We start from the raw sequence: 18,748 nt of genomic DNA, 5'->3' as shown, positions 1-18,748 counted from the left end.
CAGCTCAGACTGAAGGGGGCAGGCTGAAGAGGTGCTTGGCGTTCAGCAACTCTCGGCAAAGTCCCACCCTCCCAGCCAATAGTTGTGAGTCGTGGGGATTGTTTTCAGTGTGGCTACTCATCCTTTGCTATGACTGCAGTGGGTTGCTGGTTATCAGAGCTAGGATGGAATTTTACCCAGAGCTAATTGGCTGATGGGCCCTGGGGGTTTTGCTTTCCCCATAGCAAAGAATTTATTTACTGTGTATGCTTGTTTGCACCATCAAAAAGAATATAACGGTCACAACTGGCTGCTAGCGCTTAAGTATTGGCTGGCGAACATAGTGCAGGTTGCATGCATGGTCCCTGCATGACCAAAAGGGGCTTTGGGGATCAGGGCGCAGGGCAACCAACCTCAGGACTGGCCACACTTCCAGGAAGAGAGTGATGGCTAGGAATAAAGGTTTACGCTGCTTCCAGCCCTAATACCAGCCCTCTGTCCTCGGTTACCCCAACAAGTGGGTTGGGGAAGGTGCTGACAGCAGTTGGGCTGTCAGAAGCAACCATTGTCCCTAGTGTATGTTGCGCCAAGAACTGGAAAACCTGTAGTCAATAAAGTTGTGGCCAGATTCCTCTCAGCACGGTGTGTCTGTGTCATCCTTCTCCCTTCCCCCCCAATATGGCCTTCTTCTCCCCCCACATGCTCCAGGCACACGATATGGTTTGAAAATTGAGGTCCCAAATTCCCTGCTGGGAGTGTAGTAGGGTTGCCAACCTCCAGGTACTAGCTGGAGATCTCCTGCTATTACAACTGATCTCCAGCCGATAGAGATCAGTTCACCTGGAGAAAATGGCCGCTTTGGCAAGTGGACTCTATAGCATTAAAATCCCTCCCATCCCCAAACCCTGCCCTCCTCAGGCTCCACCCGAAAAACCTCCCACCGCTAACAAAGAGGGGACCTGGCAACCCTAGAGTGTAGTGGTAGGTAATTCTATAGCTGTGGGTCCTGGGGAAACAAATCTGTGATTGTTTCTTTGTTTATTTACTTATTTAAAACACCTTACCTTTTCAAAATGAATTTAGCTCTTGATGCATTGATCTCTTAGGGTGCATTCTGACCATAAAGAGTCCAATTAATTAATTATGTGAATGACCCTGAAATCCTCCTTTGCTCTTCACCTTGTGCATTACACTGGTGACTTCCTGCTTTTGATAGTAGTGATAGTCTTCCAGAATTCCTTGTTTTGAAAGTCTTTGATCTAATTGCTATTTATTATAATGTCCAAATTTTGGCATTTTAACAACTTGGAGGTTTGTTTCTTCTGTACAAGCCATGGTTTTAAACCATTATTTAACCCTTGTTTATAATCCCAGTATGCAGACAAGAAACAAACTCAAGTGTTTACGGCTGCTAAATTTGGGTGTCTCAACAGATTTTGATTATCATGTAGGCTTCTTAAACTAGAAAATATCCAGACTCAGAGCAACACCCAAATGAAATGACAGGATGCACATTCACATCATGAACAAATTGTGGGGTTTGTTTCTTTTGTACAAGCCATGGTTAACCCTTATTTATAATCGGTGTGAACCTCTTGCCCAGTGTCATGAGTCAGCCTGCAGAGACCTCCTCTGACGAAGAGGGACATCCTCAGGCAGAAGTCCCACAGGAACAACCACAGGGCCTACAGCCTGCCGGAGGGGAGGATCAGCGAAGGGCAGGGGATGACTCACCATGTCTGCAGCCAGCCAGCTCAAGGACTCCAGTTGGACCTGACACCTTGCAACATGCAGTGTCTCCAGAGACCTCGCCAGGGCCACTGGAGCAGAGGAGAAAACAGGTCCGTCTGGCAATGCAGCAGAGACGGCAAAGTGCTAGGCTGAAGGCTTTACAGAGGAACCTCCCCAGTAGCAGTGATGAGGAAGAGCAGGGCTGAAGCACCACCTGTGAACTCAGCCTCATCAGCATCAGCTGGCTGCTACAGCAGCAGGGGAAGGGATGTAAGCCATCAGTTAGGCTTGGCTGTTGTGCAAGCAACTTGTCACCAACCTCCTTGAGTACCTGCCTTGTTTACCTGCCTTGTTTCCCTGCTATCCATTGGATTCCTGGTATCCTGACTTCTTGGACTGGCTCTGACTAACGCTTTGGACTTCCCTTGTCTGTATTGATATCTCGGACTCTGCCTTCACTGTGAATGACCTTGGACTGTTCCCCAGATTACGCTTACAGCCCTCGCTCCTCGCCTGTACCACGACACCCAGATTTGACAACAGCCCTTTCAGACTCCCAATGGGCTAGGTATGGCTCGTTCAACGATAAGGTTGAGAGCTTTTCCTTGCCAAAACCTTACCTCACTGGCCTTCGGTTCTTCCCCAGGAAAGTTGCACTCCCAACATGTGCAGCCCCTCTCATTAGTTTTATGAAACACAATTTATTTTTGAGAACATAAAGAAAACACTCTCAGTTCATAACAAGCAAAAAGCAATCCTAGTAACCTGTAAAGGCCGTCGGGAGTAAAAAAAAAAAAAAACCTCCCCTCAGAACCAGGCTAATGCCCTCAGAAAACCCCCCACCAATCTAGGTCGAACACATAGGGAGAAAACGCACGGTCGCTTTATCCTCCTTTAATCCCTGTTTCAGCCAGGATTCAGCCAGGATCGAACACATGCGTTCCACTTAATGTGCGTTCGATCCTGGCTAAAACAGGGATTAAAGGAGGATAAAGCAACCATGCATTTTCGCCCCCAGTCACTCTCTGCCCAGCAACAGTCTTATCTGTATCTTCGTATGTGCATAAAGCACAAAGGCTGCCTTCAGACCAAAAAACAACCACCCACAATTTGTTCATGATGTGAATGTGCATCCTGTCATTTCGTTTGGGTGTTGCTCTGATTGATAACAACATAACATTTATCATAAACATCTTACTTCTTATAGATAGACATTTGGCAAATGTTTGGAGGACATACATGTTCTCTGAATCATTTGTAGACATTTAAATTCTCTATCTGTTGTGTCACTTCTGTTGTGTTCCAGATAGGTGACTGCTTTTTCAAAACAAAGAATAACATTAAATCTAAAAGTATACAGTATTGTGGCTTATTGGTGGTGATGTGTGAAGTTCATAATGCTGCTCCATTTTCTTGAGAGATTTAAATTGACTCGCAAGATAAAACAGGTCTGTACAGGCCCAGACTACAATATTAGATTTTTAGTCCCAGTTGTGGATAATGGGTTGGGTCCTGTAGAAAATTTATTTTAGTGGAACGAGGGATAATTTTTGCCACCTAGGCTGCAAACCTCCTTCCCTGATGCTGTTCCTGACCCCCTTTCCCCTAGGAGAAGCATTTCTGGGACGATGCTGGCGGCAGTGTGAGGGGGAGCCAAGGAAGCCCCATTCTGCTGAATGGAAACCCCTTCCATCAGCAGAGATTGACCATGAGATACAAGCCACTGATTGCAATTTTGACTAAGCTAAGAAAACTCCCAAATAGGATTTTTGAAGACTTTATGGTGTGGCAGGCAAGCCCGTAATCTTGTTGTGGAGGGGGGGGGGAGAAGCTTTACAATGCTTGTGCTCGTCTGGCCAAGTCCTGCAAAACTTTTCAACCACGTAGCCTATAGTTTATACAAAACCTTTATTATTTTTGTGCTATTTTTTCCAACCTTTTGCCACTGGACCATTTTAACTTATATTGACCCCTCCCAGGAGAAAAAAAAAGGAATGTATTTTCCGAAGGCTTTCACGGTCAGAGTTCATCGGTTCTTGTAGGCCAGTGATGGCGAACCTTTTAGAGACCGAGTGCCCAAACTGCAACCAAAAACCCACTTATTTATCGCCGAGTGCCAGTGCGGCAATTTAACCTGAATACCACCCCCAGAGGGGGCCCAGAGGGAGAGGCTAGGGTTGCCAAGTTCCTCTTCGCCATGAGTGGGAGGTTTTTGGGGTGGCGCCTGAGAAGGGCGGGGTTTGGGGAAGGACTTCAGTGCCATAGAGTCCAATTGCCAAAGTGGCAATTTTTTCCAGGGGAACTGATCTCTATTGGTTGGAGATCACCTGTAATAGCAGATCTCCAGCTAGTACCTGGAGATTGGCAACTAGTTCCTTAGTGTTTTCTCTCTACATATCAAGACAAATGGAAAGGTGTTTGGAGGATAGCTTGTGGGCACTTCAAAGGTGGAATAGGACTGCACGCCCCTCCGCCCGCACAGACCCAGAGGGTGCCGGAGAAGCCGCTGGAGGGAAAGAAGGAAGGAAAGAAGGGAAGGGAGGGGGAAAGGGAAGGAAGGGAGGGAGAGAAAGAAAGAAAAAGAGAGAGAAAGGGAGAAAGAAATGGAGCAAGGGAGAGAAAGAAAAGGACAGAGGGAGACAGAAAAAGAAAGAGGCCATTTATGCATGGGAGGTTTTGCCTTGGATTTGCCACTCAGTGGGGCGCGGCGGCAGCAGGCTTGTGAGAGGCGAGCAGGGTGGGGCAGAGGGTGCCTCCTTCGCACCCACCGACCAGCCATGCCCCTCCGCCCGCACAGGCCCAGAGGGCGCCGGAGAAGCCGCCGGCCATGCCGAGTGTGAGCGCTCGGCTTCTGTTCCCCGCTCTCCCACCCGCCTGGCTGGCCACGCACGCTCCAGCGGCGGCAATGGCGGCAGCTTCTGTGGGAGAGTCCGGGGGCCACTGCCAATGATGTCGGAGGTTCCCCACCCCTGGGCTACAGCCTCCCCCATCCGGGGTGGGGCAGAGCCGGAAAGGCCAGCGGCTTGGAGGAACCGTGCGTGCCGGCAGAAAGGGCTACGCGTGCCGGAAGTGGCACCCGTGCCATAGGTTCGCCAACACGGTTGTAGGCTATCCGGGCTGTGTGACCGTGGTCTTCGTATTTTTTTTCCTGACATTTCGCCAGCAGCTGTGGCAGGCATCTTCAGAGGAGTAACGGAGGAGACACTGTCCTTCAGTGTTACTCCTCTGAAGATGCTTGCCACAGCTGCTGGTGAAACGTCAGGAAAGAAAATACCAAGACCACGGTCACACAGCCCGGATAGCCTACAAGAACCGATGAATGTATTTGCATTACATAAACACATTTCCTAGTGGGAAATGAGGTTTGGGAAAAGTTTATTCCCAAAGTATTGTTCCCAGAAGTCTGATAAAAAAATTTCTGTCAACGCTCAGAAGCTATAGAAAAGTAGTAAGCTGTGCCATATGGCCCACATAACATATAAATGATGGTTAATTTGTGTGACAACCCATGCAGGTTGTCCTCCTGGATAGACTGGATCCTCTGAGTTTTCATTAGTCTTGCATGAACAGGAACAGAGTGACTTCACCTTGTCACTTAGCTGCTAGGTCTCATGCAGCATCATTGCAAAAGGAGGTCCTTTGAACAGCCATAGAAGTAGTTGCTGGGGATTGAGTTTTATGCACACACAGTGAGTGCTGCTGGTCAATGAAATGGGACAATCCATGCATTCAAGCCTTTCTGCCAGGGACAAAAGATCCAGCATGGTATAGTGTTTAAGAGCGGTGGTTTGGAGCGGTGGATTCTGATCTGGAGAACCGGGTTTGATTCCCAGAGGTGGAGGCTAATCTGGATTGGTTTTCCCACTCCGATTCATGAAGCCAGCTGGGTGGCCTTGGGCAAGTTATAGCTCTGTTACAGCTCTCTCAGCCCCACCTACCTCATAAGGTGTCTGTTGTGGGGAAGGGAAGGTGATTGTAAGCCAGTTTGATTCTTCCTTAAGTGGTAGAGAAAGTCAGCATATAAAAACCAACTCTTCTTCTCCTCCTCCGCCTTCACCTAGCTGTAAATGCCATTAGAAAATGTGTAGCAATAGCAACAGTCAGGATAGTTTGCTGCTGTAAAGATGGTAATGATCTTTAATTCAATAGCCCTGCTGTTCGTGATCATTCTTATGAGAATGATCACAGTGGCTTGTTCAAATGCAAAGCTTGGTGCTATGTTAATGAAACTTGATGTATCTTCAGACTTGCTCCTGCAATCCTATCAACCCTCCCCTTCTTCTCTTTGTGGGCCAAAACCTATTTAGCAGCTTCCTCTTTCATCACAAGGTATACTTTGTCCGTACATCTGAACTAGGATACTGTAATTTGCACTTGCCCTGCAAACCAGGATTGGCAAATTTTGGTTGTTCAGAGTGTGCAGTCCTGGTTGAAGAGTAACTGCAAATGTTGGTAAGTATGTAATGGCAATTATAGTTTGCCACTGTAGTGAAAATGGCTAATTTATCTTGTGGTGTGCAAGAAGGAGAAGAAAGATTGCATGGGCAAGCTCAAAACGTCTTTCTCAGCTCAGTCACATAGCCCTGAATGGTGGTCTGAACCATACCTGTATATGGCAGGTTGCATACATTAGGAGGTTTATAGTTTGAAAGCCACTGGGTACAATAGACCTACAATACAATCTCTAGATATGTTGCACAGAAGCCACAACCTGCTCTAATAGGCACATTTTCAGATTATTTTTAGAAAAAGGGAAGAAATAGACTTTCCTGTTAAATATTCAAGATGTTTCATGTCAAGTTATTATTTGATGCATGTGCTTTTGGAATCCTTTACTCATTCAGTAGGCTCAACCAGTAAAGCTTTTCCTGGACTGTTCAAACTTCAGAGATAGTTCCTTGGAATGCTTCTCCTCGAAACTTCACGCATGCATAAAACTAGATTAGGATTCATTCTGGCCTCCTCTGTGATGTGGTCTTTTTCTATATGCCATGTATTTTGGAGGGTAGCGAACCATTCAGAAATTCAACACTGCCACTGCAGTGATACAGTTCAGTATCAGTTTTACTCCATCATTCTATCGTATGTGAAAACTGGCCTAACTTTATACTGATGCTAGCAGTGTTTCTCAGCAACGCTATCAAAGATCATGGATCTATAAATGGTTCCTTTTAGGTTGGATTGTAAAAGTATTTTGAAGCTTCTTTATTGGCTATTTTTGTCTCCATTAACCTACTGACATTTGTATAAACAGTACTTGAAGGTTACCTCACTTGTTTGTCCAGTTACTTGAAAGGTTAGCAAAAAGTGGATGTCTGCTCGACCTCTCTTATCCTCATTAGCAGATTCTAATTGTTCCCTGAGAGATCAACTTTTGACCTTGTTCACCCTTGTCAAATTGGTCTGATTATGGATTTTATGAAAAGAAGGCATGTAACAGAGATAGCATATTCAGTTGAAAAACAATTCAGGCAGCCTTTTCTTTGCATAGTACTACTGATTTTGTTACATGGTGCATCATCATTACTGAAATTCAGGTTTCCTGCACTTAGATTATATGACAATCAATAGTATGCCATGTTCATTTGCATTTATTTCAGTGTCTAACCTTCTCCATTCTTAGGCCTGGGGTACAAATAAAAGTTTGAAAACATAGCACAATTAGTCAGAAAAATACAAACTCCTAATTTAAGTAGTTTTAAATGAAAACATACTTAAACCTACTTATATCTGTTCCACACCCACCTTTATTTATTTAAAACTTTTATAACCCCATCTTTTCCCTAATAAGGTTGAGACCCAACAGGGGTAACGAATAGAACAAAATAACCCTAAAACAATAAATAAAAAAACTAACTAAAGCAGATCTATTTTTTAAAAATTACAATTAATTTTAGCTTGCAACAAGTTACCTTATGGGAACTTTCCTTACCTCTTCTGGAAGGCTGTTCCCAATCAAGTTCAAACCTCAACTTTCCAGTTCTTCTAGACATGCTAAGAGTGGTTCCACACTAATCAAAGTGGTACAATTGCCGTCATACTTGCAAGCAGTCTGCAATCTGTTCTTCTCCTGGTCTTTCCCCCATTACAGTCCCAAATTTTCCAGTAGCTGATTCGTAGTAACTCTTTTGCAATTTGTGTGGAATGTCTGTCTGTGGATGTCTTGAGCTATTTTACTGTAACCAGCACAATTTCTCATACTATCTTCAGTCTTGGGGTGGTGCGGTAATAGCTGTTACAGTCACAGTTTTTTTAAAAGAAAATGTTTAGCGATGAACTAAACACCATTAGGAATTAGTGCTTTTTATCACTGTGTGGTTTAAAATGTAAGAATTTGGTAGTCCTTTAAAAAGAACAAATTATAACATAAAGATAAATCCAGCAGCAAATGTCACTCTATGTGTTGGCAGTGACCAACTAACCTTTACCACAATAAGATGAAAGAATAGCCCAGGCTCCCGTTATGCTATAGTGTTACTCAACAAACCTTTTATTTCCCATCAGCCCCAAAAGAGAGGGAGCATTGCTTCGAATTTGATGTCCTTTTAGGTTATTTTGGTACCAAAATATTTTTTCCTAAATCTGTTCCATCTGTTCCATTTTGCATATGGATGGTTAATTGCATGCATGATTATGTGAAGTATGCATCATTGTCTTCTCCAGTCCATAATGTGTTGTACACATGAAACCCTTGTTTAAAAGCTACTTTTACCTGCTAGTTACTGGAGTGAAGCTATCAGTTAAATGACCACATGAAGCTGCCTTATACTGAATCAGACCCTTGGTCCATCAAAATCTGTATCGTCTACTCAGACCAGCAGCTGCTCTCTAGGATCTCAGGCTGAGTTCTTTCACATCACCTACTTGCCTGGTACCTTTAACTGGAGATGCCGGGGATTGAACCTGGGACCTTCTGCATGCCAAGCAGAGGCCTTACCACTGAGATGACATCACATTTCCCTATTACAAAATAGATTCTCTTCAGGTGGAAAACTGGCCTGTCATGAAAAATAGTCTAGTCAACACTTCTCCCTAATGAGCTACTTTTTCTATGAGTAGGAATATTTCTTTCTTTTTAATTGGGAGAGGCATTCAGATGTCTCCATCAAAAATGGTACAGTTCAGCTAAAGTTGTTCTGTGTGATTTTCCTAATCATGTAGCTTGGTTACTAATACATGTTCAGCATTTAAATATGCAGCTGATATCATGCTGCATGAAAAGAAAAGGCCAGAATGCTGCATAGGTAAGACATTCCAAATGCTGCCCTATCTTTCTGATGGAAATATAATTGCTAGGTGTGTAATGCTGAAACATGTAAATGCTAAGTGTTTGTGTCATAAAAGTATTGATCTACACATTATCAGTCCATTTATAATAGCTGTGCACAAATCATAATGATATATCAGCATAGTGGTCATTGTGTTTCATTTCGAACACCTATTTGATGTTCCAGTGGCCCCTTAGGATTAGACTTTAAACCTATACTTCCAGCTTCTGGGTCAGTCATGGAAAATGTAAGAATTTCTCAAAGAAAGGCTTGGTATTGCTTGAATCAGATTTTATCTATATTTTGAAAAAATACTAGTGGAATATTACCTTGAGACCCTTTTCATTGTACTCTGTACTCTGAGTCATAGTTTCATGATGTTTGATATACTGAACAAGAACTAGTGAATGATAAATGTCTAAACGACATTTCACTACGTCACCATAAAGAACAGTGTTGATAAGGCTCGCTAAATTCCAGATCAGTCTGTCCCTTGCATCTGGATTTAAGAACTAAAGTTAAGCACAAATAATTTGAGGTTTTCTACCTTACTCTGCAAAATGCTAAACCTTCTTTGGTGAATTCTTTCTGTAATAATAATAAAAAAATGTCACTTTGCCGCTCTGCTTTTTGTGAACAAGGGGTGGGTGTTATGCATTTTCTGATCTCATTCAAATTCATTCTGGCTGCTGCTATTACATTTCTTTTTGGAGAGCATGCATGTGGGATCATTAGCATTATTATTTCAGCAATAGTAAAGCTGCACATCAGCACTCAGCAAAAAAAAAAAGGGAGGGGGAAAATTACATTATCCATTCAGAATAATTTCCTGCTATAATATAAATGTTACCCAGGATAGAGCTTTGAAATGGATACTGATTCTTTAAATTCTTTCCTGTCTGTTTCAGGAAATAGTGAGATTCTGTTGATAATGAAGTACAATGTGTCTAAAGTTCACTTCTAAACACTTGGCTCTTTGCTGTGAAAGTCATCTGCATTCTCTTTATAATTCTGAGCCACCAGAGATCTGCCTAATCTTGGAGATCTGATCCAGCGCTATCATTCAGAAAAAATCCTTGATAATAATTCCACCATTCAGATCTATGAAAACACCAAAGTCTTACAGCTTGTGTCGTCTTCTACTTCTTCTTTTTTTTAAGTCCTTAGGCAGGGGAATAAGGCCTTGGCTTATGGGTTTGGAGATTTAGTTGTTTGCAAATAAAATGATTATTACTATTATTATTCAAGTTCTTAATCAACACGAGCAAATGGCATCTGTTTGTTATCATCCTTTCTACAGAAGACAAAGGCTCCAGTCCCCATGGTGTTGACTGCTGGCCCCAAGTGGCTACTGGATGTGACTTGGCAAGGAGTGGAAGACAACAAAAACAATTGCATTGTGTACAGCAAAGGTAAACACAAACTGATTTCCCTTCCAGTTTCTTAGCAAGGAATTAATGATAGTCCTGATGAAATGTGTCCATTGCATTAGAAGTAGTACATGCAAGGTGCTAAGGTGAGTCTTGTCGTGTATAACAGAAGCTCCTGTGCCTGTTTCAGATCCAATAAAATGTTATTTGGTTTTTCTTTTACTTGGAATTTTGTATTAAATTAGTAGGAAGGAGGGAATAGTCTTTTTTTAAAAAAAAAAAAAAGCACAGAGCTTCTAGTTTTTATACCTGATGGTTTGGTATAAACAGTGTACACCATTGCTTAAGTAAATAACCTATAAGCAGCTATCCATAATATGTCTTCGGTATCCTGGAAACGCCTTTAGTTGAGTACAGTTGCTTGCTTATTAGTAACAGTTCTTTGACTCTTTTTTTTGTTGCAAAAATAGTTCCATACTTTGCTTCACAAACCTTTTCTAAGATCTCTCTAAGTTTCAAAAGTGATTCGCCAAATATCTAGGAGGCTGCAGATGCAGAAAAATGAGTTTAAAAGCCTACTGTGTATACCGGAATGTCTACATCGCACTTTGAATTGTGGCCCCTAGCCACAATATAACAAATACTGTTGTGTTTGTTTCGGTCAAGGTCCCTCTTAGGCACATCAGATCTGTATGTGAATTTCACAGAATCCATGGTTAGGGCCTGTGGTCTATACTGCTGTGTTTAGCTTTCTGTAAATAGGATCCTACTATGTAATGTTTGTACCGCTGAACATGTCATATTAATACTTATGCTATGCTTCATTGCTTTCCGGTGGTTCCAGACTTCTAAAACCCTAATGCACTAGTCATTGAATCTCCCATTTTGTTGATTGTACTGACTTACTATGTGTAATCTGTCTTGAGTCCCTGTGAGAAAGGCAGACGATAATAAATAAATAAGCAAGCAAGCAAGTAAATAAATAAAATAATGTGCTGTGCTTATTGCAAGTGAGTGAAGCTTGACATCTATGAAATTTTGCTTTAAAACTGCATTGTGTTCTGTAAGACTTTTGTAAGAAATGTTACTGGTACAATTGTTTCCAAACCGTGGCAGGCATTGAAGAAATCATCCTGTACTACTGGGGAATTGCTAGCTAGTTTTGACTTACACAGTATGTGAGCAAAGCTGGAAAGTAAAAGATGCTTTCCTGATAACGACAGCAACTTTATTCAGAATGTGAGTTTTCTTCTGCACTGATTGTAGGTTGGGGCCTGCCAAAAAAATGTTGTGTGTGGATGACTGTGCGACTTCCATTGGACACTAGAAGTTGGCTGCAATCCTCCCTGCGCAGGCTAGTTAAAGCCTATTAGTTTCAATGGGATTATTACAATCACTGTGATACAAGGTGGGGTAATTAATCCGCAGTTTCTGATGAAGGGAGTGGCCAGACAGGAAGCTCTGAAGCAAAAGCAAAACTTCAGTCAACAAGCCTCTGTAGATAACAGTTTGGGAACCTTCCTTTGTTGGGATTGAATGTCATCCTCTCACCTATCTGGGTTACTTTGGTCAAAGGTGAAACATTCAACATGCAGTGCTACATTTTTAATAAAGATCCGTGATACTGAAACACTCAGCCAAGGCACTGGGGATTTAGCAGCAGTGCGACATTAGAATGGTCTGTTTTCTATGTCCTGCTTTTGTTTGTTTCCTTGAGCATTTCTAATTAAGCTTAGGCTGGAAGTGATGAAAATCGCTAGTCTTGGTGCTTTGTGAATACTTCCGAAATTGCACAGTTCTAGTACAGTTTACTTTAGGGTTGTTTTTTCCTTATTGCTTAAGAAACAGACCCACTGAGATGAAAGATTTGTTTGCTGCTGCAACCTAGTGCCCATTTCTGCATACAGCCATCCAGGCAAATAAGCACCCATATCACTGTATTAACATACAAAACACTAATCATCATATCAAAGGCTACTAAAACTTACTAGAAACAATTACAAGTTGTTCCTATAATCATTGCAATTTGTACACTTATAAGAGGATTGCCTTTAAACTGCAACAAGCCTTTGAAAACTGAAACACTGAAAACAGGAAATTTGCATGTTTTAAAAAAATTAGTAGCTATACACCAGGTTCATATACATTCTTCTTATTATAATTACAAAACACAAATTAATTTTGTAACCTGAAAATACCTGCTTTAATTAAGGGGGGAAAGCCCAAGCCTAGAAGGAAATGAATCTGGATCATTTAAAATTTACTGTGACTCATTGCTCTAGCAGGAGAAAATGTCAGTATTTTGATTTGTGTGTGTATGTGTGTGTCTATGGTTTTCATATGCATGAGAAATTGCAGTTTAGTTTGAAAGGCATTAAGGACTGTTTATATTTAAAAACTTTCCTGTAGTTATCCAAAGTACAGATATGTGAGAGACAGAAATGAATGTTCGTAACTTTTGCTACCAGCCTCCCATATTAGAAGAAGAAGAGGAGGAGTTGGTTTTTATAGGCCAACTTTCTCTACCGCTTAAGGAAGAATCAAACCAGCTTACAATCTTCTTCCCTTCCCCTCCCCACAACAGACATCTTGTGAGGTAGGTGGGGCTGAGAGAGCTCTAACAGAGCTGTGACTAGCCCAAGGTTGCCCAGCTGACTTCATGTGTAGGAGTGGGGAAACAAATCCAGTTCACTAGATTATCCTCCACCGCTCATGTGGAGGAGTGGGGAATCAAACCCGGTTCTCCAGATCAGAGTCCACTGCTCCAAACTACCGCTCTTAACTACTACACCATGCTGGCTCTCTTTTCAGGACTCTTCTTCCTTCTCATCCCTAGCCTTGTATCGCTCACCTTGTGTTCTTGCAATCACCATAACTGAACCACAGGAAAGATCTGGAAGAGCTGATCCTCTTATTAGTAGCCTTTTCTTATAGGCTGACTTGACAGTAACAGTTTCCTGAGGAAAAGCCAAATCACATGATACTTATGCATGTTCAAGTAGGGTTTGCAGTTACTTAGTTTACGCAACAGGAAAACAGTTAGTAAACAGTTACTTAGTTGAGGGCAGCAGGAAAATAGGAAGACCCAACAAGAGATGGATTCACTCAATAAAGGAAGCCACGGCCTTCAATTTGCAGGATCTGAGCAGGGCTGTCAAAGATAGGACATTTTGGAGGACTTTCATTCATAGGGTCGCCATGAGTCGGAAGCGACTTGACGGCACTTAACACACACAGTTTACACAACAGCAGATAAGATGATAAAACTGTTCCTGGATTGTATCTCTACAGATTGTGGAAATGCATAATTAAATGTTCCCATTAAAACATAGTCCGCCTTTGGCTGCAGTATTGAAATAGTATGCTGGACTAGATGGACACTTCTACTATGCTGGACTAGATGGACAGCGCCTTCCTAAAATTTCAGCATTCGGGGATGGCGGGGAGGAGGTGCTGCTGTGGCGCCTCCTAACCCGTTTCCCCGGGGCAGAATACTTTAAAAAAGCCTTTTAAAGACTTTTAAATTTTAAATAGGGCTTTTTGTCCCATAGAGAAAAGGAGGTGCACCCTCGCTCTTCTTGACACCAGCATACCCGGGGCAAACGCTGGATCCCAGAACGCCCCCCCCCAGAATGCCAGTGCAGGCCTTTACGCCAGTGGGACACCGGTGTAGGCCCCGCCAGCATTCCGGGGCGGGGCTGCCATGGCAGTGACCAGTGATTGGCATCCGGGCCTCCACGCCGGTGCTGGGGCCACTAACACCAGCATAAGTAGCCCAGGTGCTGGCACGGGGGGTGGGGGGTCCAAACACCAGTGCAGCACCTTCCTGGCCTCCTAAGGGCTTTCGCCTTCTAGGCTCAGGAATGTGCTGTTAGCCTGATCCATCTGGTTCTTCTTATGTTCTTAGTGCCCTGTCCTCTGTGCCCTGTTTGTTGGCAACTGGATGGCCATTATATGAAACAACATGCTGGACTTGGTGGACTATTGGTGTAATCTAGTAGATGTCTCCTTTTTCTTATGTTTCACTGTGTGCATACAACCTGTTTTTTTTAGTCGGAGGCACATTTTTTTCCACACTGCAGCAAAGTCTGGGGAAAGTTAGAAGGAGTGAACATGGTAATATGTTGGAACACATTGAAAAATAAGGTTCTGGGTTTCAGTATATATAAAAATTCAAATCATATATTGTCAGAACTATTTTGACTTTCTTAGTATGTTAAATTTGGATTGTTTGATCCCTGAGCCCATGCATTTGGGTTGAAATTGCATTAGTCAGGTGCATTGAATGTGCATCAGCCCTTCTGAACCAGCTCATAGATTCTTTAAGACTGGAATTAAATCTTTTCTGTAACCCAACAGTACTTGCATACACAAAATATTGCCAATTACAAATAATGTCAAATGGTGTTTGTAACTAGAGAATGCTCTTTGTCAACCCGCTGGAGATGATAGCAGGTTTCCCCCCAAAGATAATCAGAAAACAAGAAGTGCTAGTAGACAAATGTACACATAAAAATATTGTGGCAACTTAAAGACTGACAAAAGTTTTTGTAACACAAGCTTCTGTGTGCTCAAGCCCACTTTATCAGATGCATGAAGTTAATCTGACAAAGTGGACTCAAGCCTGCAAATATTTATGCTATAATACATAATATAAGAGGCACAACCGTCTATGTTTTTTCTGCAGCAGACTGACATGGCAACGCCACTGGAATATGTAAGCATAGTATTTATGGCTAAAAGCAAGCTGATAAGACAGGGAAGGGGTAGGTTTTAAGTATATGGTCCAAGTGTATGTATGTTACTTACCTCTGGGGAACATTTTTGATCTAGTCCTGAACTGGTTAACTTTCAACATGACTGATTGGGGGGGGGGAGAGTGGGGAGCGCCCCGTGCTTCCACGATGTCATGAATGATGCAACACTCTCCAGGGGAAAGTGAGGGCAGGCAAAGGGTTGAATACAGTGGCGAAAGAGGGAACATGCGGACAGAAATTTGGACTGTGCAGCCAAACCTCGCAGATTGACCACAAGGATACTCTAGAGTAATTTATTGGTGCGGAAACAGCCATAGTTGAACTTCTGTAATGGCTCCATTGAAAAGCATTGCATTCATGGTGGTAGTAGAAAAGGGCAAGAGTCCAGTAGCACCTTAAAGACTAACAAAAATATTTTCTGGTAGGGTATGAGCTTTCGTGAGCCACAGCTCACTTCTTCAGATACAGCTAGAATGTGAATCCATCTGTCTTTAAGTAGAGGAGAGTGAATTCAGACAAGCATTAGTATGTAAATGTTAACAGTATGTAAATGTGAATAGCAGGCGTGATGGGATTAGGTGTGGTATGCAGAAGAGTCTGTGATGTCCAGGGGAGAGATGGGTGTTGAGAAATCAGCTAAAAGCCTCTGAAGAAGTGAGCTGTGGCTCACGAAAGCTCATACCCTACCAGAAAATATTTTTGTTAGTCTTTAAGGTGCTACTGGACTCTTGCCCTTTTCTACTACTGCAGACAGACTAACACGGCTACCCACTGTGAATTACATTCATGGTGGTGTGAGGACTATGGAAGTTCTGTCTGCAGTATTAGACCTATGGTGGTCCATTCATACATCCAAGTCATCACTTGATCTTGAATTGATCAGATGTTGAATATGCGTATTTGATAAGCCTATAGGGATTCAATGTTCAGTAATATTTCATCTAGAAATTTTCTTAGTAGGGTAGTAGCTGTGTTTCCCCCCTTCAGTGTTAAAGGAACAAAACCTAACAACACCATCACCAAGTCACCAACTTTGCCTAAAAGGCTGAATTTCATATGCCAAATTTGGGAACAGATTGTTATATCTGTTATTTCTTGAGCTCTACACTGAACGGCTTATTCTGTACTTAACTTGTGAATGGAATAGCTTCAAGGTGACATAACATTGAACATTTTCCTTCATATTTTCTGTTTATTTTTGCCTTTTAAAAATCTGTTTATTTCTATTGAAAGGTATTTATTTACATTAAAAAGTGCAGCGTGTTGCTTGCAGATTAACTCCTTTTGTGAAGAAGATGGTTTTTTTCAGTTAGATTAAAGTTACTCCATTAGGCAACCCAAATAAAGGAAATGGGCTTTTTGAAGAGGATGTGTGTAGTAAATCTCAACCGGATACCCCTAAGGAAAGCTTTTCAGATTTCATTCTTGATTGCTTATTGGATAAACACCTCCAAGTCTTAGAAAGTACTGTACTAAGAACAGCAAAATGTAATAAATAACCTAGAATACATAATACCTATTGATATGCAGTGGCTATTTTAGTTGATCTTTGAGCCTTTGAAAATATTTGTCTGGTGCATGATAACATAAAGGCTCCTTTAATCTATATTTATGCTGATGGAGGCATTGCATTTGATGGTTAATGATGGGCTAAGAAACTTGGATCTTGGATTTATTGGCGTCTGATCCATGAAGAAGATAAAAAGCATAGCCCCTGAAAAATATGTGGAAACAAAGCATAATTAGAAGTGTTTTTTAAAGAAGACGGAACCAGTGAAAATATAATATTGCCAATTATTTCAAAAATTTTTTAACCCCAGTTAACCAATCAGGAATAGGTCTTATGTGTTTCATCCTGTGCTCCTAATATTGGGAGCACAAATTCCCATGCTCAGGTTTGAACCACTGTGATCTGTTACACTGGCTGAAACGTTAACTCTGGTTAGGAGTAACCAGAATTTTCACTTCACTTAGAATCTGAAACCAGCTTTGGACTGTAGTTTCAGATCCTGTGTTAACTGGGAACTCTGCTTAGCGCCTAACACTGTAGCCGTCCAGTAGCACTTTCCATACTTTAGAAGGGATGGGGAGGGAAGAGAAGGCATGAATCTGCAAGTAGAATGCTTAACTGTGGTTAATCTGTTGACTTCAGCTTGGCTGTAACAGCCCTTTGACAATATTAAAGCAATGTTATGGGAATATCTTTAAATAAGATGAACAATGTAATGAGAAATATCTAGAAATGAATATCCATCTCTTGTGCCAGAAGGGGTATAAAGTGTAGGGGCCGCAGCAAACTTGTTCCTTCCACCTGGGAAATTTCAGCATATGATGCCCACCAAATCTTGAGGTGAGAGTCACCACACAAGCAAAAAAAGTGGTTGGGGCAGATGTGGAGTAGGACATGTATTTCTCACCCAGCTGGTTCTCTGGCAGCAACAGGTACTTGTCTAGAGAAATAAAGCAAGGGGTGGTTGTGTGGCTGCATTACAAAATGCTGGACTAACAATTACCAATCTTTTGTTAAGAACGCAAGAAAATAAGAGAGTACTGAAACAAAGAGAAAGGGGAAAGGGTACAGATCAAAATAGTGCATGTTGAAATTTGTAATGAGAATATATGTACTGTATACACACAGATACACACACACATAGACTTACACATATAGGAGAAACTAGTTAGCCATGCTTTTATATGAAATATGTATGGATACTGACTGTTTGGTGGCAGTAGTGAAAGAGGGTGTCTGTAAAAATGTTTAGCAGTGGGAATTATAAAATCATAAGGCGATTAAGTTAGCTAGTTGTGAAATTCTAATATTGCTTTTTAAATGACTTCAGGATATAGGAGGTGCTAAGGTTATTATCTGTTATCAGGAATACAGCGGAATTGTACGACTGGATAATAACTAAACAACTGACACAATGTAAAATTACATTATCAGTGTGTTAAAACAAAATTGCGCCCTAAAGGAGTCTACATGCCAGCTCAGAGCTGCAGTGTAATTATGCTTAACTCTGATAATTAAAATACAACGGAGATCAACAGAATCATTTTCATTAAGAAAATTATTAATGATGGTGGTATAACAGTAATTGATTGCAGAGCACCACAGGATAACTCCGTGCAGTAAAAAACCAACATGCTGAATATATGTCTGAGACCATTTGGATGTGGTGTGTAAGGCTGAAGATGCCTGAAACTGAGATAAAACTAGTGGGATAACCCACACTGGAAACCAAAGATCATAAAATGGCTGCTTTAAAATTAGATATATATATTTTAAAAAATCAAAATCCTGTGTCTTTTAAAAATAGTTAGAAACGAGGAATGATGGCCCTATGAACTGAAGGGGAAAAATAGCCATTTGCTGCATGAATTGCACAGCACAGCAGACAGCACAAATAATTTCCAAGCCTTCTGTCATTTCTTTTCACGTTCCACATTGGCTATTTTTATACTTATGATCATGATTTACTGATATTACTTTATTTTCCATCTAGCCTCACCAAGTAGTTTATGCCCTTCGTTATTATTGAGGCGACGCAGGAGAAAGCATTTGTGCTTCCCCCCACCGCTGTTCAATGCATGCTTAATGAAATGCGAGCGGATGCTTCTATACAAATAATAATTGATAATTGGC

The 18,748-nt window shown here is 41.8% G+C and overlaps 1 protein-coding gene across 2 annotated transcripts in view; it reads left to right on the top strand.

The window, feature by feature from the left end:
• ZFPM2 (zinc finger protein, FOG family member 2) overlaps positions 1-18,748 on the top strand; it is a 378,561-nt gene that overhangs the window by 225,284 nt on the left and 134,529 nt on the right. For both annotated transcript variants that reach the window (XM_056854876.1, XM_056854875.1), the window contains one exon: positions 10,279-10,390. In XM_056854876.1, the coding sequence (XP_056710854.1) occupies positions 10,279-10,390 (112 nt within the window). The remainder of the gene's footprint in view (positions 1-10,278; positions 10,391-18,748) is intronic.

The sequence above is a fragment of the Euleptes europaea genome, chromosome 8 (genome assembly GCF_029931775.1).
Source record: "Euleptes europaea isolate rEulEur1 chromosome 8, rEulEur1.hap1, whole genome shotgun sequence".
Classification (NCBI taxonomy): domain Eukaryota; kingdom Metazoa; phylum Chordata; class Lepidosauria; order Squamata; family Sphaerodactylidae; genus Euleptes; species Euleptes europaea.
The sequence above is the reverse complement of the archived record's forward strand: the minus strand, read 5'-3'. Positions and strand labels throughout refer to the sequence as shown.